The 25043-nt window shown below is 53.3% G+C and overlaps 1 protein-coding gene across 2 annotated transcripts in view; it reads right to left on the bottom strand.

Moving 5' to 3' along the window:
• The window catches only part of Mdga1 (MAM domain containing glycosylphosphatidylinositol anchor 1), a 56014-nt gene extending 49428 nt beyond the window's left edge, over window positions 1-6586 (bottom strand). Inside the window, exon 1 of one of the 2 annotated variants that reach the window (XM_036167548.1) lies at window positions 5480-6586. In XM_036167548.1, coding sequence (XP_036023441.1) covers window positions 5480-5546 — 67 coding nt within the window. In that variant the 5' untranslated portion in view covers window positions 5547-6586. The remainder of the gene's footprint in view (window positions 1-5479) is intronic. The other variant, XM_036167549.1, reaches the window with a different exon arrangement.
• Between the last annotated feature and the right edge of the window lie 18457 nt (window positions 6587-25043).

Here is a 25043-nt window from a genome sequence, read left to right as displayed (position 1 = left end):
TGCCCAGGGTCTTCAGCTCCATATGCCCTCTTCCAGGGACAGCCTCCCCAGGCCTGATGACCAAGGCTGGTCCAATCTTTTGTGCTCCACAAGCCCTGAGAGGTGACTTTCCCATTCTCCTGCATGCCTCACGTTGTCTTTGTCTTCAGGGACTTATCGAATCTCTGTGGAACTATCCCCTCCTTCTCCTGACTCATGTCCAGCAGCCCCATGGTGCCCCAAACCAGCTTTACCAGAGGTAAGACTTGGTAGATGCTGAAAAGATTCACCTTTCATTATCCTTACTTCCTACCCAGAAGGCCCCTGGGACCAATGCTGGGGTCTCCCTTCTTACCAACTGTGCCTCACTGAGCAGGTTACCTACATCCTTGGAACCTCAGTTCAATGACGAAGACAGTGCCCCCCACCCATGGACTGCCTTCTCAGTTAGGCCAAGACTTGGCAGGGCATGGGGTACCACCATGCTGGTGAGGGACCATCAGCTTCACCAAGCATTCTCCCTGAAAGGGGTCACTCTCCTATACACTAAAAGACACAGGAGCCGGGCGGTGGTGGCGCACGCCTGTAATCCCAGCACTCAGGAGGCAGAGGCAGGTGGATCTCTGTGAGTTCAAGGCCAGCCTGGGCTACCGAGTGAATTCCAGGAAAGGCTCAAAGCTGCACAGAGAAACCCTGTCTCAAAAAATAAAACATATATATGAAAAATAGAGAAAGATTCATTCTTCTGAGCTAAGCATGGCTCTTGACAGCCTTCTGCATCAGATATTAAACGCCACATGGGCCCTTAGTCTTCAGGGGAAAAGGAGATGCTGGCCAGGGACCCTGTGGGGCAATTGTGCAGAAGTGTTAGACCCCTCCCTACACAGAGTCACGCTCAGCTGAGCCCCCACAAACTTCTCACCTGCCCTGGAGATGAATTGAGTTATCTTGAAAACGCAGGAAGTACGGCTTTATCCGTGGTGGGTGCCCTTGGATTCTGAGGCAGGTATGTGGGAGTTGGAGAGAGCCCCCCTTCCACCTCAGGCTGGGGAACCAGTCCCCTTCTGTGATAGGGCAAGAAGGCCAGCAAAGGGAGGCAGCGATGTGGTGGCCAAGCCCGCCCCCTGCTGGCAATGTCCGGAAGAGCAGCACAAGCTTTCCACCGCAGGGCCCAAAGGGATTTACACCCGACCTCTCTGACACATATGCATGGGGACCCACTCACATTGGGATGTCTGGGCAGGGAGAAGCTGAAGCGGAGCTCTTGCTAGAATGAGAGACTGAGATTCTATCTCCAGTCTCCCAAACTTTCCTGGGTGGGGTACCTTCTGGTCCAATCTTCCTGAACCGAGTCACGGGAAGAGTCGTCAAGGTTGCTGTGGGGAATGGCTTGAGGGAAGGATCCTCCATATCCTACCTTGGCTTTACTACTCCAAGGCCCCTCCGTGCCTCTTGGGCAACCAGGAGAAGCCAGCCCTGCTACCATGGCCTGATTTCCACTCCCACCCCAGGTATCGATCTTCTGCATCATTCATTTGCCAGGCCTTGGCGGCTGTGATTAGCTCCCTCCACCTCCCCACGGAGCTCCCCGCCCATCCCTCCATGTTCCAGCAAAGCAAAGCTAATACGGGGCTCTAAATGAGGCTTTACCACCCGGCAGCAGCAGCTCAGAGACAGACCTGGCCAATTACATGTAGGCCCCTCAGACAGTCCCAGCCTGCCCCTCAAGGGTGCTTTCCTGACTCGAACAATCCCTTCCAATCTAGCTTCCTGATCCTAGAACTTCACCCATGTGTGATGCCCAGATGCCCAGCCTGCAGGGTAGGAAGGTACATTTGCTTGAAGTGGGGTGGGGAGGCAAATCAGGAAGAGATCTAGAGATGACCCTGTGGGGGGTCCCCAGGCAGGATTGGGGGATTGTCAAAGGCAGCACAGGCAAAGTAGCCTGGATTTGTAGACACAAGACAATCTTTCCCTCGGGCAACGTCTATAACGGAGAAGGAAAAAGGAACCAAAGTAGGAGGGACCTTCTTGGGGATTTAGGAACACCCGAGCCTGCTGCCGATTCTAGGGACAACCTGCTTCTAGAGGTGAGGCCTTCTCCAGGGAAGACCCTAGACAGACAGCCATTTTCAAGGCAGGGGTGTGGAACTCAGAGGGAAAAGTCCCAAGCGCCCCCACCCACATCAACACTCAGAAGCCCCACACTGGGGAATTCACTCCCTGAAATTCCTTCCCCACACACCCCTGAGGAAGAGGGGGGTGGGCTGACTTGGTGATAATTCTGTAAGCGACGTTGTTCTTGTCAAATTATTCAACATCTGTCTTCATGTTCCCACAGAAATTAGCATAGGATAGTAGTTTCTGATGACACCTTTGGTGAAATATTTTGACTTCCCCCAGTAAGTTGCAAACAACCTGTCTTAAGGATAATGTCACTTCCCACTCCTGCATATTAAATAATCCAGGGGTTTGTTGTGTTTTTGTAAGGAGCTGAATCCTGCCCACCGGCCCCTGCCTGGAAGTCTGACTTCTCTGAGACGGGGACAAGAAGCCAGGGTGGAGGGTGGGAAGCCTCTAACTCCACCTTCATAGAACGTCACCCCCCCTTTACCTGCCTACTGTCTCTGTCACAGAACTAGACCACTGGAGCCAGCCTCAGCCACACACACACACACACACACACACACACACACACACACACACACACAGAGGCCTGGCAGAAAGCAGATTACAGGATCCACCCTGTAAACAACAAACTGGGCTAGAGATTGAGAATCAGGGAAGGAGGAGGCCCCGCTCCAAATGGACCATCTGGTCCCACACGAGGCCTCTGCAGCATCTGTGGCCCTACAGAAGAGCAAAGCCACTTGGCCAGACTGAGAGGACCTCCCCAGTCCTGTGCTGCGGATGGCAGGCTTGAGAGCTGGAGGGTGGACCCAGCAGGATGCACGGCCTGGGGCTCTGAGCATCTGTCTCCCACCAGGATGTCCTGATCCTCCCTCTCCCTTGCCTTCACCCTCTTAGGAGATGACCCTTCATCTGCAGCACAGGCCTGGGGCAGAGGGACAGCAGCCGCTGAAGTCTATCCCCAGCACTTGCTACCATACTGCATCCCTCCTCCATGCTAGCGAAACCCAGCACTTGGGTCTCTTCTCTCTTTTAGGGCGGCAAGCCTAGGGCCCCATGGCTCTCTGAGCAGAAACCTTCAACTAAAAGGCTTGGGGAGTGGCAAGCTCTGGAGACACCTGAGAATTTCATGAAGCATCATCAACCTGCAGCTCTTCATCTACTCAATGAACCTCATTGGAGTTCCCGCAGGGTGCCAGGCACCACACTGGGGCTGGGGGCTGCGGTGGATGGACATCCCCATTCCTGTACACATTTCCACTCACTTGCTTCATCTCCTTTGGGGTGCAGAGGGATGGGTGGGGCAGAACAAGCCCTAGCTCTCCACCCTACCTCTTAGGCCAGTCCCAACCCTACTGGGGTGTCACCAGTGCTTGTAACACCACAAGGCACAGTGTCCCCCAGCTTCTCTTTCTCCTGCTTCCCATCCACCTCCAAGAAGATTTTTCCATGCAGCAATCTCCCCGAAGCCCAGCTTCCCCTGAAGCCAAGCTCTCCAAAAGCAGATGCAAAGAACGCCCCTGAAGAGCCAAGGGTGGACCCAATGGACCTAGCCTTCTTTGATTTGGAACACGAGCAGCTGGGACCTGGGCATGTGAGAGATAGGAGAAAATAAAGAAAATAGGGGCGGCGTGCAGAGAAGGAAAAGGACAGGTCTACAGAGACCATAGCTTTTGTCCCCTGACCTCTGTCCTCATTGTTGGGGTTCCTTCGTAGGCCCAGAGAACTTTCCTTAAATGCACATTGAGCCACCCCGATGAAGAAAGACTTCATGGAGAACCCCAAACCAGATAGCCATGAGATGGGGTCGTCAGACCAGTCCAAGAACGCCGCTGGTAGCAGGCTGAGATCTCAAGAGGTTGTATGAGCAGGTTGCAATAGCTCGTTTGGGGCACTCCCTTAAAGGTAGCCGAGGCTAAGCTGCTGGTACCTTTGGTGATGCTGGAGAAAGAACTCTGAGACCTCTGGTATCTTCCTCTGTCCTAGCCGGGGAGGACCTGTTTCATACCCTCCCCCAGTACATACAACCCCGCCTCTTGCAGCATCCCTCCTGGCTGCCTTGCCTCGCCTGTGCCAGGGGCCAGGCAGTAAGAGACACACAAACTAATTAAGAAAAGGAGTTTGGCTGGATGCCTGGGCTGGCCTCACCAGGGAATTAAGCCTAAGCCAGCTAGCTGTTGGAGCCCAGGGATGTATACTTTCCAGATACCCGCTCCCCAGGACGCTCCCTTCCCTTGCCAGGAACAGGCAGAGACCCAGGACCTAAAGCTAGTAGTCGGGGACATGGACTCTGTCACCAACACAGTACAGGTCCAACTCCCTCCACTCTCAAAGAGAATAATTAGATTCTTGGCCCCAGAGAAAGAGGGAGAATCCTGCCCACCCCAGCCACACATCATTAGAAAGTAACTACAAAGCCCACCCTGCGGTCAGGAGAAGGCAAAGTCAGGGCCATAGGCTCTAGGGATTGACTCTCTGTGCGGTGCACGTTGGGAGGATGACCCTGGCTGGGTAGTATTGAACCAAGGAGCCTTCCCTGAGAAAACCCACGGCATGAAGTGGAGAAAATGTGGCCAGAATACTCCTTGGCGCGATGGAGCGTGGCTTGGTGATGCGGGAGCAGAGCTGCGTGGCGGGAGGCAGAGTTTAGACACGTAGCGGATGGGTGCTAGCGGCGGTGTTTGCGTTTCCTGAGGACGGTAGCTGAACGTGTCTGTGTGTGCAAGCAGGCAGAAGGAAGCTAGAGCCGGGGTTCTGAGGTTGGGAACCAGGGAGAGGAAGAGCTGGCTCGGGAGAGGTCTGAAAAGGGATGCTGTGAACGGTAGCCGCCTGGGCTAGGGGATGCCCAGCATCGGCTCAGACCGTTAAGAAGGGAGAAGAGGCAGCCGAGCCGTGGCTACTGCCGGGAATGCAAGCCAGCCGCCCGGCCGCGGTGCTGGCGAGCATCTCGCCCGCCAGCCAGCCGCGCACAACTCCGGATCGCGCATCGCTTGCTTCCACTCTGAGCCAGGGGAGGAAGAAGATTCGGTGGAAACCGCTGCTCCAGCCCAGAGCTTAGGCTCTTTTCGGGTCTCCTGAGCCCACCGGATTCTCCCAAGACTTCCAGATCACTCCAATCCCTGGCAAGGTTTCAGAAAGCCGAGACTTCACCCTGGCACCCCCAGCTTCATGCCATACCCTAGGACCGGCTCCTGGGCTCGGGAGCAGGCTGCTCGGTGTCCTGGCGCCCGGGTGAGGGCGGGGACGCGGTCATCTACTCCAGAGTGCAAGCCCAGGGCTTCACCAAGGCCCCGGCAGCGCGCACTTTGAGCAAGATCTTGCAAAGTTTCCGCGCGGCTCCGCCAGGGTGGAGCTGGACGCGGGCTCTTACCGTAGACTCCTTGTCCCCGACAGTGGAAGGGGATCAGCGCCAGAAGTAGAAGGCAGGTCACCTCCATCTTCACGGCCAGTGCTTCATCCCCGCGAGGCGGCGCAGCCTGAGAGGCGGCGGGGGGCGCATCCGCCGGGGCACCTCGATGCCCTCTGCCTTCCCTCCTTTTCCCTGAGACGCGACCGAGAGCAGGAGTCTTGAGCAGGAGGCGACTCGGCTCTATCCTCTTCCCACAGGGCGGCTGCCCGGGTGGGGACGCTGGGGGCGCTGGCCCAGACCCTGGTGCCTCTGCGCACCGGGCGCAGCAACCAGCTCCCTGGTCCAGAAAGCTCGGCCACCTAGCAGCCCCGGGTCCCCAGGGCTGTCTGCCGAGGGTGCTGAGCGCGGAGGACCTCTCTGCTGCGGCGGCCGCGCTCGGATCCAACAGGCCACAGATGCCTGACAAACTTGTCGTTCCCCGCCCAGGGGACGCCCCTCGGTGGATCCAGGCCGGGAGGTTAACCCGCTGGCTCCAGTCCTGCAGTGGGTGCGGAGGGCTCGGCAGCCCGACCCAAGGGAATGGGGCTGGCGCCCTTTCCGGAGGCTAGGGCGCCCCGGATCCCGGTCTTGTCGAGAGCGGGAGCAGCGAGGACTGGATTCGGCCCCGGGGCGAGCACTCCGGGTCCCCGGGTCCACGAAGTTGGCTGAGCCGCCGCCGAGGAATCCGAGGGAGGCGATCGCGTCCCGGCGCCCCCGCGGGAACCCGGAGAACGATTCCAAAGCAAGAGGGACCGCAGCCAGCAGGGGAAGGAGGAAAGTTTGAGTCCTTTGAAAATAATTCGCGCTCTTGCCGAGGCCGGAGCAGCAGCTCGGGAGCCGCCGGCCGCCTCCGGTCTCCGCGCTCGGCTCCCGCCGTCTGGCCGCGGCCGTGGCGCTCCCGGGCTCTGCGATCTCGGGAGAGCGGGGCTGCGCCGCGCCCCAAGTTGGGCGTCCCCGCCCCCCTCCCGGAGGCCTGGGCCCGAGGGGGCCCAAGCGGGCGGGGCCGGGTCGGGCTCCCGGGCACGGCGGCCACTCGGGCTCCGGGGCCGCGAGAGCGCTCCGCTCGCTCGGCAACTTGGGCTTCGCTGTGCTGCTTTCTGGTCCCTCCGAGCTTTTCATTCCGCGCTTCCTCCACCTCCTCCCCACCACCACCACCCCGCCTCCCTCTCTCCCTCCTCCCTCTCTCCCTCCTCCCATCTCCGCGATCGGTCTCTCGCTCTCCCACCCTTTGTCGCTCGCTCTCCTGTTTGATTCCCCTCCAGTTAAAAAAAAAAAAAAAAGGAGCCAATTAAAGGCAGCCCAGCTCGCCCGGCCCAGCCTCTGTCCAATTTCCTTGCTTCCCCCAGGACCAATTAGAGAAAACAAAACAGGGCTGGGGGAAGCAGTCTCTCTCTCTCTCTCTCTCTCTCTCTCTCTCTCTCTCTCTCTCTCTCTCTCTCTCTCTCTCTCCCTCTCTCTCCCTCTCTCTCTTTCTCTCTCTCTTTCTCTCTCTCTTTCTCTCTCGCTATCTCCGCCTCCCCCACCAGCCCCCTGGCAGAAAAATGTCAGAAAGCAGCAACCGATCCATCTATCCCGAGGACAGTAGCGGAAACGTGGGTTCGGCGCGGGCTCTGCAGCCGCGCACTCGCACACGCTCTCCACCCGCCCTTGCACAGCCCAGGCTGGCAAAGCCCCGGGCCGGGTGCAAACGGTCGCCGCACGCTCGCGGGCCAGGCACCGGCGGCTCGTGGCGGGGACCCAAGCCTACAGGGCACTGGACACTTAGGAATGTTTTGCACTTTGGAGAAGGCGGCACTGGAGCCTAGGATCGGAGGGAAAGGCCGAGACGTCTGCTTTCTTCTAGACCAGGGCTGGCGCGAGAGCCGGTTGCCTGCTGTCGCTCTACAGGGATGTTGGCTGGGCTTGGGAATCCCGCCACCTCCACCACCACCCGCCCCTGGCAGACCCCGGCCCCTTCCCAAGCCGCCTCGGCCTCTCCCCGGGTCGGGCGCCGAGCCACTGCTAGAGCCGAGGAGGAGGAGGACGCGCTTGCAGCTCGCGTCCTAGCCCTGGCCCACAGGTTGCCAACAGGTTTGCCAGCAAGACCCCAGTGCCAGAGCTCCACGGGGACACCAAGTGCCTCCTTTAGCCCGCTTCTCTGGCACCCTGCCTCCCCGCGGGACTTCAGGCGTGGCCAAGCGCGCTAGGGGTGCTCGCCCTTCCCGCAGCCAAGCCGGGCCCTGAGTCCAGCACTCCGGGTCTCCCGGTTCACCTCAACCCGGCCCTCCTGGAAACCGCGACCAAGACGTGGTTCCTTCCAGACGCCCTTGGGGAGGGGCGTGGGCTGGGAAGCGTGGCGCGCCACCTTCCCGGCGCCTCCGATCGCGTCCTCCCACCCGGGTCCTGCTAATCTCACCTGCTCCACCTGGCGCCGCCGTTATTTATCTCGGCGTGAGCGCGGACTAGAGCGGCCCGTGGGAGCGCGACACCCGCCGCAGCTAACAAGCTCGGAGATTGGATCCTGTTCAGGATCTGCTGCGATGGTGGATCCATGACTCCAGGCATCTGTCCAAACTCAAAGACCTGTTCACCCAAAGAGTTGATTCTCTGGCGTGTAAATTCACACATAAATTTAAAAAATATGTTAATAATAAACCCCTCCTCCAAATCCATTTCCCACTGGGATCTTTCTCCTCGGGACCCCCTGGGCAGACCTGACCTGCTAAGGAGGAGTGGAGAGCATGAGATGTCTGGTAGGTGGGGAGGGGCGCCATCAGCCTACCCTTTCTCAGCTTCCTTTTGATTCATTCAGGCTGTCCACACTTGTTCCTGCCCTCCTCATTTCATCCCTCCTTCTGCTGTGGGGGTCCAAGGTTCAGTGAAGGGTGTCCAAGCCCAACTCAGCCACGGGAGATTTGTTAACTGAATGAATGAATGATGCCCACCATGGGTTAGATTCCACATGCCATCCTCTCTGCTCACAGCCTCCCATTAACCCAAAGGAAACAATGCATGATCTGCTCCATAGATACCCAATGTCTTCCCACCCACCTCTCCGAAAGGAAAGTGGTACCAACTGAGAGGGTGGTGGTGAGTAACTCGGTTTACTGTGGTGTTGCCGTTATTGGAAAGCTGCCAGAATCCCCCCCCCCCAAGCTCCCAATTAGCCACCCCAAGCCCAAACAGCATCAAATCGCTCCTCTTCGGCATAGGAGAGAGGACCAGGATATATTGTCTGAACACACACCGGCAGGGAGAAGAAAGAGACCTTGTGATGGAGGAGGGCTGGGGAGGAGGGGGAGCAGAAGTCCAGAGCCTGGCAGGCTGGGATTGAACATTTGCTGTGCTAATCCACTTGTGAATACTCGCTGTGTGTAGTGTAAACACCTCGACAGCCTGTTCATGTGCGCCTGTCAGCTCAGTCATTTCCTCCCCCAGTGTTCTAGGCCTGCTGCCTGGGACCGAGCCCCAGAACTGACTGACAATGGCAGGCAACCTCAGAGAAAGCAAAATGCCATCAGTCTTGTGTTCCAGCCCTAATCTGTCTGGGCCTCGATTTCCCCAGTTGTCAAGTAGGTGGAATCCCTACCTTACAGAGTGCTTGAGAGAACTGGGTACCTGCTACAGGGGCAGAGGCTTCGTGTCACGTGACAGGCCCTGTCTGGCCTGTCTCACAAACTACTCAATGGCCAGGTGCTCCTGACCTAAGTAGCCAGGCTGAAGGGCCTAGCTCTTTCCCCCTGAGCTACTTACCTATGCTGCAAGCCCAGAGGCGACTCGCCACAATTTCATAAGAAGCAGCTCCTGTTCTCTACCCGCACCAGAACAGCACTAGGTACCCCATGTGGGGCTGCTAAGGGTGTGGGGCATGAGAGCTAGACCCCCATGACCTTTGGGAACCCCTGAGGGGAATCATGGAGCCTAGGATCAGACTGTGGCGGGCTACTTGGGGCCCACCATCACTCCCCATTGAAGAAAGCCTTCCTTCCTTTGTCTCGGAGAAAACACAGCACTTGGGCTCCAGCAAGTACCCAGAACTAGCTAAAGCTGGTTGGTGACTAAGGCCAGGGACGCAGGGTCCCAGGGCAGGGCTCAGCCAGGGCAGCTAGCTGCAGGCCCTAATGACATCACTGTTACTAGATAGCTCTCCATCTCTTCCAGCCTCTTGCTCTCCTCCTGTGAGTCAGAGGCTGGAAGGGAAGGGGGGGGGTGAAGAGAGACTTGGCCTGGCCCCGATGGTGTCGTCACCTTGCGAGGTAGATTGCGTCTGAAAATCATATGGTGGCAGGTATTGATTGGATCGCACAGCAGGCTGAGTTCTGGTCAAGGGGAGGAGGCTGACTGGGAGGGGGGACAGGAACGGGGAGAGTTATGACCCCGCTGAAAGACCAGTTTATTAATTCGAGCTCCAACAAATAGCCAATTAATGGTTCCAGCTGCTAATTAGTAAGCAGTTAACTTCTGTTATAAATTGTACAGCTCAAGACTAAGGATAATGCAATCTTCCCGTGACAGTCTCGGTGAGGGGGAAAACGTACCAAATTTTGTCACCAAGGTTCTAAACCTGCCACTCCCTGTCCCCTCTACACCCAGGTAGGCCCCGCTGACAGAATGCAGGCTTCACATGAACACTCTCATTTTTATGTGCACCACTCACTGATTGCCCTAGGTGGACCCAATACAAACAGAGACAAGATCCCTTCTGCGGCCAGTGAGATGGTTCATCAAGTAAAGGTGCCTGCTACCAAGTCTGAAGACCTAAGTGCCATCCCCAGGACTCACACAGTGCAAGGAGAGAACCAACTCCCAAAAGCTGCCCTGACTCCCACAGGCATGCTGTCACACACACACACACACACACACACACACACACACACACACACACACACTATAAACCCAGCACTCATGTAAAAAAAAATTCTTATTTTTGGTTTTTCAAGACAGGGTTTCTCTGTGTAGCCCTGGCTGTTCTGGAATTTGCTCTGTAGATCAGGTTGGCATCGAACTCACAGAGATCCTCCTGCCTCTGCTTCCTGAGTGCTGAGATTAAAGGCATGTGCCACCACTGCCCAGCTTGTGAAACTTTTTTTAAAAAGACAAAACACCTTTTTAAAAAAAAAGATTTATTTATTTTATATATACAGTATTCTGTCTGCATGTATTCCTGCGGGCCAGAAGAGGGCACCAAATCTCACTAAAGATGGCTGTGAGCCACCATGTGGGTGCTGGGAAATGAACTCAGGACCTCTGGAAGAACAGTACTCTTAACCTCTGGGCCATCTGTCCAGCCCCCAAACACCTTCTTTATGGAGGTGTAAAGAGACACACAATAAGCCAAACAAATAAGGAAAATATCTAGTGTTATTATCTAATAAGGAGAATGCTAAAGCTAAGAAACAGGCATGGGAAGCATGAGGGTTGGATGATCAGAGAAAGAATCTAGACTCATTTATTTATTTATTTATTTACTTACTTACTTATTTATTTATTTATTTTTGGTTTTTCGAGACAGGGTTTCTCTGTAGCTATGGAGCCTGTCCTGGACTGGCTCTGTAGACCAGGCTGGCCTCGAACTCACAGAGATCCGCCTGTCTCTGCCTCCCGAGTGCTGGGATTACAGGCGTGCGCCACCACCGCCCAGCTGAATCCAGACTCTGATCAACGCTGAAGCCATGACACTAGAGTAGAAGGATTGAATCCCACAAATATCTGTGGGGAAGAGTACTGCCCGCATGAGAGAGCAAGTGCAAAGGTCCTGTGGTAGCAACTGAGAAGCTAAGCGGGTAGGAGCCCTGAGATCAAAGAGGGTTCTGGGGCTTTGAATGAGAAAGTCTCCTATGGAATCACGTATTTGAATAACCGGTTCCCAGTTGATGTGCTGTTTGAGAAGGTTGAGGAGGGGTGGCCTTGGTGCAGGAGGTGTGTCAGTGAAGGTGGGCTTTGGGATTAAAAGCTTCAGGCTTGGCCGGGCGGCAGTCAAAAAACAAAACCAAAAACCAAAACCAAAACAACAACAACAAAAGAAAGCTTCAGGCTCTTCCCATTCACTCAGATCTCTCAGCTCCACCTGCTACCACACCTCTCTACCATGATAGACTCTTTACCCCTCTGGAGTACCAGCAGGTAAGCAGTGTTCCTCCAGGGTCTCTGCTTCAGTTCCTGCCTCCAGGCTCCTGCCTTGAGTTCCTGCCCAACTTCCTTCAGCTATGAGGTGGAAGAGGAAGAGGAAGAAACCTTTCTTCCCCAAGTTGCTTTTGGTCATAGCTCCCTCAGATTTGGACTTTCCAGTGAATTCCACATAGACTATACTACTTTATCCTCACCTTCTTCTTGTGAGGTAAGACAAGTGGCCTGTCCATTTTACAGATGTGAACAATGAGGCCACTCGAGACTCCCTGACTAGCTTACCACTGTGCCATGATGGCACCCTGCCTCGCCGTGTGACCTTCCTCTCTCTGGGCTCCAGAATTTTCTGCTATATATCAGTGTTGCTGGGCAACCTTCTTGACATTCCTCATAGCATCAGACTCCAAGGCCTGTGAGCTGTGGCCGAGGCCTGCCATCTAAAACACACCATTTCCCACCGGAGAGTCACCTGGGCTGTCCCAGCCCTGCTTTGCTCACACTCTTATTGGAACAGGGGAGGTTTTGTTTAACCTCTTTTGAACTGATGGCTCAGGAGATCAGAAGTAATTTTGTTTTAACACCAACTTTAGAAAATAGATGGTCTCCGTACTCTGAGCAGGCATAAGGGACAGTGGGATGCCAGGCTCTGGGTCCCCACTGAACAGGTCAGGGCAGACAGTGAGCAGAAGAACTGAACACTTTATTCAGTCCAGTTTCTTAGCTGTATCATAGTGGACAGCCCATTGTAAGACACCAGCAAGTGGAGACTTGGCCAGTCCCCAGGGAGGCCCAGTCTGAGGGGGGCAAAACCTGTCCACAGGGAGCCCCATCTGAGGAGACACAGCCTATCCACAGGGAGCCTAGGTCTGAGGGGAGAGGCACAGTCCTGGTCCTGTCTCTTGCCTGAGAGCACAGATGGGTTCCGCTCCTGGTGTAGAAATGGATACAAATACAGATTTAGAGATGGACCCTAACAGTAAAAAGAAAGGCCCTGAACTGGTGTCTGACTCTATGCTCCTAATGCAAGATTGCTTCATGCCCCCTCTGCCTGGCTGGCAACAGCTTCCCAGTGTTAGCACCCCAGGAGAGCAGCCTGGTGTGTTATTTGGACATTTCCTCTCAAAGCAAATGTCTCTCTAGGCTCCTGGGAACTGGGCCTGTTTGATGGCGAGTCTTTGACGCTGGCAGCTGGTAACATACACAGGGAAGAGAACCCGCTCTCTCTGTGGTGCCAGGCTCCACTCAGGCAAGAGACCTCCAATAGCCTTTCCAGGGGAGCCACCTCAGCCCCTGGGACTGCCCGGCATCTGCAGATCAGCTACTTCTGGAACCCTAGCTGCCACTCAGTCTCAGATGTCACCCATGTCCCAGGCCTAGAACAGGAGTCAGTGTCTTGAACTATATACTTCTATGAGTCCTGCTGTGTGGGGGCCATTCACAGCACCTAGGGCATGACTGAACACACAGCAGTCACCTTGTGCTCGTGAGCCAAGCTGACCACAATGGTCAACAAAAATTGGCTTTGGATGAGGCCTGAATCACCCAGTCGATAGTTGGATTATGGGCAAATGCAAATGCCCAGGTTTTCAGAAGATATATCTGAGTCACATGCAGCCTGGGGGCTGATTCTTGGAGAAAGGAAGCAACCAGGTGAGGGGCAGGTGGCCACAGGGAGTCCCTGTATAAACAGGTTGTAGACAGTGTTCCCATTGCCTCCCGCTTCTGAGATGTGGCTGGGCCAGAGGTCAGGTCAGGTGCTCTTCCTGAGAGAGAGTGTCGGCTGTCCTCTGGCTTCTGGGGCCCCAGTGGAAGTATCCTGTTCCGCTGAGCTGGCTTTTCTCACTCTCCCAGCAGGCTCTGCCAGAAGTAGGATCAAATGTTCCCCAGCTTGCAGAGATGGCCCAGGAAGGGGACCGGTGAAACTGAGGTCATAGCCTGGGGGCTCAAGGACAGGCCCTGAGTTCTCCTTGCTTCTTCTGGTTTAACTTTCTACCAATTGTTTTTGTCACCAATACCCCTCCTCACCCCGCAGCCCCCCAACACACACACACACAACTGAACCCCGGGGTCTCACTCACACTATGCAAGCACGTCTCCTACTGAGTTACACCAGGCCTTTGTTCCCTTTATTTCAAGACAGGATCTTCTAAAGCGGTCCAGGCTAGCCTTGAACTATCTCTGTAGGCCAGGCAGGCCATGACTCGTTTGTGATGTGAGTATGGGGGACACAGAAATTTGCATCAGTGTGGAGGGACACACACACACACACACACTGTGTGGAGGGGCAAGGTATGGCATTTCCTGCAGGGGGCACCATTCACACAGATTCTACAGGACCAGAGCCATCTCCGGCCCCACTGAGCATTGAGAGCATGGGCCCTGCTCCCTCTGCTCTGATGTGACCCCAGGCTGGCATCATCCTATCTAGGGCCTTATTTCTCTTCCTCTCTCCACCCTACATCAACCCTAGGGCCATGTGGGCCTGTGCCCCTCCCCCTGGCTACCCTGGCCTGTCCTGTGACTCCACAGGATGTATTTTGATTGCTCTGAGCATCCAGGGAGGGTTGCAAATGCTGGGGTCCCCCCGCCACAGGGCAAGCAGTTCAGAAAACCCAGAGCCCAGGGGATTCGCTGTCCTTTTGATTAACTAGTCTCATTGTCTGGCTCTTATGGGGACCTCCAGAGCCTACCAGCGAGGGGATGGCGCATCAGGATTCAGGCCCGGCTGCAGGGACGGAAGGGACCAACCTCTCAACCCTTTGAAGACAATCCAGCCTGTTTATTACATGTCCTTTTCATCCCCCTACTCCAGGGCTTTCTGGGGAGGTGAGGCTGTGGTTTAAAATTTCACAGCCTAGACTAAAAACCACTTGCCTCCACAGGCCCCCTTCCTCAACTGCTTGGGAGATGAGGATACTGAGGAACAGAGACATTTAGTCACAGCCCCGGTGCCACACAGATAGTCATCATGCCGCGAAGCTGACATTCAAACCACAGACTATTGAATGCCATTTCTCCATTTTGCTGAGGTCTTTTTAAAAAGATTTATTCATTTATTTTATTTTATGTGTGTGTTTTGCCTGCATGTATGTAAGTGCACTACAGGCGTGCCTGGTGATAACAAAACCAAAAGAAGACATTTGATCCTCTGGAACTGGAGTTGCAGAATGTTGTGAGCCACTGGAAACTGAACCCAGGTCTTCAGGAAGAGTAGCCAGTGCTCTTAACCACTGAGCCACCTTTCCAGTGGCGCACGCCTTTAATCCCAGCACTCAGGAGGCAGAGGCAGGCGGATCTCTGTGAGTTAGAGGCCAGCCTGGTCTACAGAGCGAGTTCCAGGGCAGCCAGGACTGCTTTACAGAGAAACCCTGTCTCAAAAAACCAAAGGAAGAGGAGAAAGAGGAGGAGGAGGAGGAGGAGGAGGAGGAGGAGGAGGAGGAGGAGGAGAAGAAGAAGAAGAAGAAGAAGAAGAAGAAGAAGAAGAAGAAGAAGAAGAAGAAGAAGAAATAGCAAATCGAACGCCAAAGCTCTGCCAATTGTTCTTGCTCCACCGTGGCTGGATAGCACCATGAGAATTACAAGAGGGCATTGCTGTATGACTCTCCTCAGAATGCTGAGGTACAGATTCTGAAACTGAGGCATGGAGGGTGCGAGACTGCTACTTTGGGGTCACCATACTGTTTGTTGGCAGGGTGGGTACCTGTCATTTTTCCCCCCTGTGCTCCACCGCCCTGCAAATTAAGACGTGAGTGCGGATGGGCAAGGGATTGTGTGTGCGGGCTTCTCGTTTGTTTACTGTGTAGAGCTCAGGGATCCGCTGTCCTCTGTAGATGGAATATAAATTATATAAATAATATTAATATGGCCTCAATTATGGGAAGAGCTGGGCATGGAATAAAGATGAGAAGGTTGGATAATACTGTTTTAATGACTATCGTGGGTGATGGAATTAGGGGTGATTTGCAACTCTGACTTCATGTATTATGGTTTCTCCCCAATTTTCCACAAGCAGCCTGTGTTATTTTTACAATCAGAAATAAAGAAATGTTGTTTTTCAAGACCATTAAAAACAAAACAAAACATTACATCCCTCGGCCGTCTCCCTAGCGGCCTCCTTGCCTCCCCACTCCCAGCCCCCACCTCCCACTTGGCCAGGGCAAGCCTTTCCACCCAGACCCTTCCGCCTAGAGGCCCCAGGGGCCTCCTGCATTGGAGTGGGCTTGAATTTACACCGCCACATCCTCCTGCAATAAATGTCATCCTGTTTTATTTTTCCAAGTCAAATAAATTCGGATCCCAAGTCTCCAATTGCCGCAATGCTGAGAAACCAGCCTTTGTTATGTTTGATTCTCTAGGGTCCAGGAAAAGAAACCTCGTGTTGCCATGTCACCGAGTCTTGTCACTGTGGCTCCTGAAGGTGATGTCAGGCTGCACTGCCCTGGACGCACTCTGAGAGGCACCCACCCACGGCATCCTTATGACCTCAAGTGGCCTGCAGACCCATGGAGGGTCTGGCTACTTAGTTCCTACGTCTGCACGCTTCCCCATCATCCAGCACTGCAGACAAGCCGAGATGGGTTCATCTCAGATCAGTGTGCCCAAGCGCCTCTCCGCACACCAGAAGACTCCCAGTCGCCCCTACACGGCCCGTGGGGCATTCTGCTGCTCACACAACAACGCCTAAAGCGCTGGTTACTCCAGCTGAGGCAGGAAGGCGCAACACTCCAGCAAAGCACCTGGGAGAAGGGGCTTCCCTGAAGGAGGCTTTGCAGGCCTCAATGGGCTACGCCAAACCAGCACCAGCCGGGACTTCCAGGTATAGAATGCCCTAGCTCAGGATAGTGATTGGAAGAAACCTAGGGGGCGGAGTCAGAGAGACGGGAAGTGCTGTACCCAAAGACCTACTTCCCGAATGACTGGTTCTGATCTCAAACTATGTCATTCTTTATAATTTTTATATTTTGTATTTAGATGTGATGTGATGTGGTGTGGTGTGGTGTGGTGTGGTGTGGTGTGTGTGTATGTGTGTGTGTGTGTGTGTGTGTGTGTGTGTGTGTTTTAGGAACACATGCCACACAGTGTGCATGTGGAAGTCAGAGGACACCTTCAGGAGTCACTTCTCTCTTTCCATCCTGTCATGGGGATCAAACTCAGCTCATCAGGATTAGTGTCACACACTCATTCACCCACTGGCTATCAAGCCACACCGTTCCCATCAGGAAAATATTCCTTAGGCACGGCTCCTACCTTTGACTCACAGAGCCTAGGGCCTACCCTAGTGCCTTCGACACTTTGGGAAGTGTCTCTGAGAGTATGTTCCTGAGCTCATCACCCTCTACAGAGGCAACTCATTGTCTGTACCTTCCTCATTCCCCCTTTTTAACTATTTCTTAGAGCCAACAAATACTGTTCACTTTCAAATTTTCATCTGGGTCTGCTTCTAGAAAAATCTAGAAATTAAAATTAGAGAGTAGGAGGGTGGGAGCGGAGAACAACGTTAGGCAAGGTCATCAGGGAAGGTATCAAAGAGCAAGTGGCTGTCAGTCAAGGCGAAGTGAGGGTGTGACTGGGGGTGAGTGGGGGGTGGGTGGGGGGTGGGTGGGGTGTGTGTCTAGGGGCAATTGCAAGAGCAGACAAAGGTCCTGAGGTAGCTAGACCCCCAACCTGTTCAAGCTGTGAGGGATTCCCTCAGTCTGTGAACTGCAGCTCTCCAACAGACAAGTGGATGGGAACATTTAAATTCCCTTTCTCACTCTTCAGAGACCCCCCTAGCCTCCTGGCAGCACCCTTCTGTGCTTGCTGCTTCTCTGGCCTAGAGCAGGGCTTGGTTTTTCCAATAATTCATTAATACGGTTTTTGTCCCAAACCTGCATTCAACAGCACCCGGGTGGGTTATTTATGAGAGAATGCTAAGCCTTGGCCAGAGCTGGGGAAGCTGGGGCTGGGACCCCTTGGATCAGCCGGTCCTGATCTCTGAGGTTTCTGTCCCCTTGCTCTGTCTCTCAACAAAAGCAACCCAACCTGCAACAGCCTCTTGACTCAGCTCCCAGCCAGCCAGCTCTTCATTCATTCATTCGTTCGTTAGTGCGTTCATGTGTTCATTCATTCGTTATCATTTGTTTACTTATTTATCACCTATTCATTTAAACAAGTATTGCTTGAAGGCCTACTATGCACCAGGTACTAGCTGATCCCAGCTTTTACAGCTTATAGAGATGCCACCACGATTGCGTCCTTAAACTAGCATATCCCACTCCCAAACTGGTGGACTTCTTGACACAACCCTACACATCAGGATAGCAAGGGGACCCTTCCGGAGAGAGCCTGCTGTTAAACTTTCCACAACATTCCTGTATGGGTCTTAGGATGCTAGCCTCTCTTTGGCCCACCCAGAGCCCCAAGAGACTTCTACCAGACACGTCGAACCGGTGGCCCATGGGATAGCTATGGATGTGACCCAACACAAAATCATAAATGTACTTAAGATGAGGTGTGTGTGTGTGTGTGTGTGTGTGTGTGTGTGTGTGTAACTGTTGAGTGATTCTCCAGTATAAACTCTGTGGATGACTAACTACATGATTCCATCCTGTCAAATGTCATCAGGATGGATGGCCTGTGAGTATCTGCAGCCTAGTCCACTAAGAATGGGGCATTGAAGGACAGTCCCCTAATCTTCCCTGGCCTATGTACTCTAGCTCCTCTCCAGGCCATGCTCAATTAAGCAGAACTGCATACAACAGATGGTATGGGGGCGCTAGATCCACATCGAGGGCCTTGTGACCCTACACCCTTCCCTTGGGGGGGGGGGTGTAAACAGTCAACAGGCCCCTCTGGGACAATTCTATTGCCAACAGGCTTAACTGAACTCCTTGTGCTTAGCTCAGAGGACAGTCACACACAACACACACAAATCCCATTAGGGTCAAAGTGCACAGCTCTCCAGTCACAGCTGCAACAGGAAGCTGGCTTTTGGAGATGACATTGATACAGCAAGAGTAGGCCTTTCCCGGGGCTGTTTATTGAGCCAGTGTATGTTGAGACATCACAATGCTTCTCCTCTCCCTCCTTCCTTCTCCCAGTCCCTCACTCATCACCTTTTCTCCTCAAAAAAGGTTCTGACCCGCCGGGTGGTGGTGGGCACGCCTTTAACCCCAGCACTGGGGAGGCAGAGGCAGGTGGATCTCTGTGAGTTCGAGGCCAGCCTGGACTACAGAAGGAGATCCAGGAAAAGATCAAAGCTACACAGAGAAACCCTGTCTCGAAAAACCAAAATAAAATAAAATAAAATAAAATTCTGACCCACGGGGATGGGGGTGGGGGGCCCTGCCACATGCAGAAGGAGCAGCCAAGAGGCCACCATCCAGCCAATGCCAATACCACCAGGGTGCACCTTGGTAAACAACCGCCCTTTCCACTGACCCATGCTTGCTCCATGAGTGGGTGGCTGGCACCGGACACATGTGCGCATGCTTGGCTTGCCCAACAGTGCATTGACACCCAAACGAACTAAACGCTGCAAGCGCTCCAATTATCCCCACTGCTCGGAAGAGGAGGTCAGCAGAAAAGTCACCCATTGGAGAGGCTCGCTTCTCAGAGAAGTCATCCTACCTACCACCTCTCTGGGGGTGTCCTTTTGAGTGTGGAGCCAAGCTGGGGGTCCTTCAAGTGTGCACGCGCATACAAACACGTACACACTCTCGCTTGCACCACATGCTTGCACTCAGGCATGCCCTAGCCCCTCCCCGCCCCAGCACTCCTGAGCAACACACCAGCAGGCATGCTGCAGGATAAGCATGGAGGAGGTCACAGTCCATCAGCCTCGACAGTCCCCACCTGGGTCTGATGAGCCAGCCCACGCCCGCTCCTCTTCAGTGCCGCCACACTGACCTCGCTCCGCTTGTCTGCCAAGCCACTGAGCTGCCCACGAGTCCCACACAGCTTCCCCACGTTCTTTTCCCAGTCTGTCACCAGCCACCTCCAGAGGTGCAACAGGATTGTGACAGAGCGCTCTGTTTGGAGACACGCGCACCCTCCCTGCAGCCCCCAAAGGAGCCTCACATCCTGTCATTTAGTCGCGGGAACCCTGCAAGGCAGAGATTGGGGGTCCAGTCTCACAAGGAGGAAACAGGTTCTAAGGGACTTTCCAGGGGGGTGCAGAACCCAAACTGAGGTGCTCTGCTTCCGCCGCCCACCCCACAGGGGTGTGTCAAGGCTGCCACATTGGGTTCACCCCACCCCCGGCCCTCAGCCCTGTTGCCATCACCTGCCAGTGTTGTCTCACTGAGTCTTTATCCCAGCTCGTAACAGGGACCGTGCTGCGGGCTGGCACGTAACTCAGTTGGTAGGGCACCTCCTAAAGTTCGAAAAGCTCTGGCTTGCACCCCCAGCACCGAATAAATAACGGAGCGTGGTGGTGCATGCCAGGAGGTGGAAGATCAGAAGTTGAAGGTTGCTCTTCGCTTTTTTTTCCAGTTGCAGGTCAGCCTGGGATGCATGAGCCTCTGTCTCAAGAGAAACAAACAGACTGGAACCATGTCTACCCTTACATCTCAGTCCTGGGTACTCAGCCTCGCTCCTGCGTCCAAGGTCTCTCAAACTTGGGCCAGGACCTTGACCCTTCCGGAATGACTGAAGCAGAGGCTCATGGGTAAGAGGCAAGAAGATGGTGAATTTATCTTTTAAAGGTTCTCCAGGGATGAGCAGTGTATGTAGCTGAAATTTGGGCTCCAGAGAGGCCTACAGGACACACACTTTAGCCAAAGAAGGGTTTCTCTTGGCCTCTCTCTTTACCTCTCTCCTGTTCTTGCTGTGTGAGCTACCCTCCCCCCCCCAACCTCTGGTCACTCTCCACACTCGTTTGCTGCAGGCAGCATGGTGTGGGGCCAGGACAGTGCCCTGGGTAAGATTGTAGCCTTCCTATGGCCGTGTGACCCTGGCCAGCTCCACGAGCACTCTGCCCCAGTTTCCTGCACTGAGAAACAAGGCTAACAATAGTAAAATTAATAGCAAATTCTTTTCGCATGCTTGCTTTGTGAGAGGCACGATTCTCAGCCCACTGTGTGTATTAATTCATTTAATCTTCCTGCATCCCTGGGAGGTCGCCCTTTCTGCTGCCTGCCTTCATAATTGTCCGCCATCATTAGCTGTATCTTCAGCCCAGCTCCCCGGGGCTGCCACCTCGCTGCTTTAGAACACAGCCTCATTCTTTCTCCTGTATCTCTCATCTCAGCCTAGGCTCAGCAGCACCCCCACCTCCCAGGCAGACTCAGGGGACCTCACCCTGAGTGCTTCCTTGCCTCTTAGTATGCACAGCCCAGGCCTGCAGCTCTCTGCCTCCTCTCTCTCATCTCCGGCCCCTCTGTCCATTTCCTCTTCCCACTAGCGGGGCTTCATCCTGGCCCTGCTCATTTCTCACCTGGATTACATAAAAGCCTCCCAATAGCGTCCTCCTTCCAGCCTACACACCCTGCAAACCTGCAAGAGATTTCCGAATTGTAAATCCACTGAAAATCCCTTCATGGCTCTACAGCCTCCAGGATCAAGTTCGGCTTCTCAGGCTCAGTGCACCAGAGCTCAGTTCAGTGCTTGGTGATGAGGAGGCCTAGGTCTGGGTCCTACCTTCCTGCCCTCCCCTCCCTGCCCCCACACTGTCACCGGCCACTCCGTCCACGGAACCTAGTGCCTCTGGTCCTTTGGGAACACACTTTCCATAGTCTGAAGTGCCCCGCCCTGCCTCTGGCCAACCAGCTCCATAGTGCACAGGGTCATCTCCTCATTGTAGTCAGAGGCCTGCTGTGTGTCTCAGTTAGGTTACTTAACCTCTCTGAGTCTTGAGTTCCCTGTCCCCAACATGAGGACAAGGACAGCAATTACCACAAGAAGTGGTTGTGAGAACCAAAATATTGGGGGTGGGGGTGGGGTTTACAACATAGTGTCTGTCTCAGTACGGGTGCTCATGAAATGTCAGCTAATAGTTTTATTTTTTAATCTATTGGCTTTTATTTTTTAAAGATGTATTCATCTTTTTAAATTTCATGTGTATAAGTGCTTTGCCTACCTGTATGTATGTGCACCATATGCATATCTGATGCCTATGGCGGCTGGAAGAGGGTGTTGAGTCCCCTGGAACTGGAGTTAGAGATGCTGTAAGCCACCATGTGGCGGCTGGGAACTGGACCCAGGTCCTCTGCAAGAGCAGCCAGTGCTCTTAACTCCTGAACCTTCTCTCCAGCCTCAGGGGTATTATTTAATTTTTTTCTTGTATCTATGGTATGCACGTATGCTTGTATGTGTGCTTGCATGGGTGTGGGCACTCACTCTATGCGAGGGTACATATATATATATATATGTGTGTGTGTGTGTGTGTGTGTGTGTGTGTGTGTGTGTGTGTGTGTGTGTAGGCCCAAGGTCCATATTGGCAGTCACCTCTGGTTACTCAGCCACATCATTCATTGAATCAGGATCTCTTGGTCAAGGCCAGAGCTAGCTCATACAGCCAAACTCCTTAGTCAGCAAGCGCGGGACATCAATGTCTCCATCTTCTGAGGTGGGCCACCACACCCATGTGGCGTTTACATGGGTTCTGCACTTCCAGGTCCTGGTCCTCACACTTGGGAGGCAATCTTTTGACGGCTGAGCCATTTCTCTGGCCCTACCATTTTTGTTTTGTTTTGTCTTGAACAGTGTCTTGTGTAGGCCAGGCTGGCTTCAAACTCCCTATGTAGCCAAGAAAGACCTTGAGCTTCTCATTTCTCTGCCTCCACTGCCCAAGCTCTGTGATGACAGACAGGCACAGGCCACCATGCCCAGCAGTGTCAGCTATGACTACCTAATAATATGACTCCATCTGGTACATCTTTGTCTCACTGGTGCCTACAAGCCAGCCAGCCAGCCAAGGGGCAAGGACTCAGTGTGCGCTGAACTGATTCAAATGAGATGACCTGGAGCCAGCATTTGATCAGGCTCGCTAAGCTGCAAGCAGCAGAGATCACGGCCTGCAGAAGAGGAATTCACAGGCGCCGGGGAGATGGCTCAGCTGGTTAAGTGATGGCCACACAAGCATGAGGTACTAAGTTTGACTCCCCAGCAAGCATATAAAAAACCCGGACTTGGCAACATGGGCCTGAAATCCCAGCTCTGTTGAGGCATAGACAGACAGATGCCTGGAACTCCCTGGCCAGCCAGTCTAGCCCAGTTCTAGCCAGCCTAGCCAGATTCAGTCGAGGCCCAGGCTCTGCGAGAGAGACTGGGTCTCAAAATAATATGAAAAGCCATCCTTGAGGAAGATGCCAGACTCCGCATGTCCCAATATGCATGAATGCATATACCCAGATGAACATGCATTTTACACATACCACTACCCACTAACAAACACACAGACACAACAGAGGAAGTCACAAGGGGGTTGGGGGGATGAGGTAAAACGTGAATTCTCTGGGGAAACCGAAGGCCTAGAAATGTCCCAGGTAGGAGCTGTGTCTGAATGAGAACTAGGCCACCCAGCCTTCTCCACCTGAGACTGGACAGATCCTAATGCCAATAGGTCCATACATTGGGACTAGTCTCTGACACTGGCAGGACCCAGGGCAAGAATACAAATGGAATCTCACATGCTAAAAATACAGAGTTTATGGTTCTAGAGTCAGCAATCTATGAAATAAAATGCATTGAAATCTGTTCTAATCATGATGCCTGAATGGCAAGATATAACAGAATTTAGAAGCACAGACAGGATCCTCACAGAGAACCTTCTGGAACTACAACCTCATTGTAGATTTCTTGTTTACATTTTGATAAATAGACTTTGTTGTTATGTTTTTTTGGGGGGGTTGTTTTTGTTTTTGATTTTTTGGTTTTGTTTGTTTGTTTGTTTGTTTTTGTTTTTTGAGACAGGTTTTTTTTTTTTTTTTTCCCCGTGTTGTTTTGGTGTTTGTCCTGCATCTCATTCTGTAGACCAGGCTGGCCTCAAACTCCACCTGGCTCTGCCTCCTGAGTTCTGGGATTAAAGGCGTGTGCCACCACCGACACCAGCCTTGTTATGGTTTTAATGAAATGCCCCTCACAGGCTATGTGTCCTGGCCCTGGTCCCCAGCTGGGGTTGCTGTTTGAAGAGGTGCTGGGAACATAATCAGGTGTGTGGTACGCGCCTTTAACTTCACACTCAGATCTCTGAGTTCAAAGCCTGGTCTACATAGCTAGTTCCAGGTCAGCCAAGGTTTACGTAGTGAGACTCTGTCTAAAAAAATAAATAAATAAAAGACATAAAAGAATAGGTTTACTCTGTGCTTTTGTTCATAGCAGAACAGAACTTGATTTTGACATTTTATTTATTTATTTTTATTTTATGTGTGTGAGTGTTTTGCTTCCCTGTGTCTGTGCACCTAGTGTACATGAAGTGCCCACAGAAGGGGACTTCAAATGCCCTGGAACTGGAGTTCAGACAGTTGCAGGCTGCTCAGTATAGGTGCTGGGAGCCGAACTGAATCCTCTGAAAAAGCACCCAACGCTTTTAACCGCGGCACCATCTCTCCAGCCTCTGTTTTATTTCACGCCTAACAAAGGCTCCCACAAAGAGTTTGCCTTGAATCTCAAGGGTGACTTTGGACTTGAACTTTCGAGCGATGTTGGAACTGTTCAAATTTGGGGGCCCGTTGGAGATGAGCTAAACCTATTTTGCATGATGAAGTAGATAGGCCTTTGGGAGTCAGCAATAACATGCTGTGGTTTGAATAGAAAACATCCCTCAGGCTTGTCAGGGCGGCGTTGTGTGTCTTTAACCTCAGCACTCAGGAGGCAGAGGCTGGTGGATATCTGGGTTCAAGCCCAGCCTGGTCTACAGAGTGAGTTCCAGGACAGTCAGGGCTACACAGAGAAACCCTGTCTTGGAAAAACAAAGCCAAAAAAAAAAAAAAAAAACCACCCCACAGATTCATGTGTTGAAGCCTTGTTTCTCAGTTGGTGGTACTGTTTTGGAAGGTGCTAGAAACTGTAGGAGGCGGAGACTAAGTGGAAAAAGCAGGTCACTTGGGGGTGCTGGCCTTGGGGCTCTATCTTGCCCAGGTCTTTTTTTTGTGTGTGTTTGTCTGTTGGCTTCCTGTCTGCCTTGAGGTAAACTGCTTTGCTTTACCACACAGTTGCCTCTGTGGTGTTCAGCTCCATCACAGGCCTAGAAACGATGGAACAAGCCTGAAAGGGTGAGCCAGTGTGGACCTTCTCCTTTTATCAGTTGGGTGTCTTCCCTTGGAAGGCAGGCCCAGGAACAAGGTCCATCCCCATCCTGAAAGAGGATGTGTGGCCACCTGGACAGGGAACTTGGTGTCCAAACAGACAAATAAAGCACATGGGGGTTCTCCATAAAGGAGGAGTGTTTTAAAGTCCTGGGCTGGAGCGACAGCTCCATGGTTACCAGCACCGGCTGCTCTTGCAGAGGATCTGGGTTCAG

The sequence above is a fragment of the Onychomys torridus genome, chromosome 18 (assembly GCF_903995425.1).
Source record: "Onychomys torridus chromosome 18, mOncTor1.1, whole genome shotgun sequence".
NCBI lineage: Eukaryota > Metazoa > Chordata > Mammalia > Rodentia > Cricetidae > Onychomys > Onychomys torridus.
Note: the sequence above shows the minus strand (reverse complement) of the source record. Positions and strands in the feature narration are given on the sequence as shown.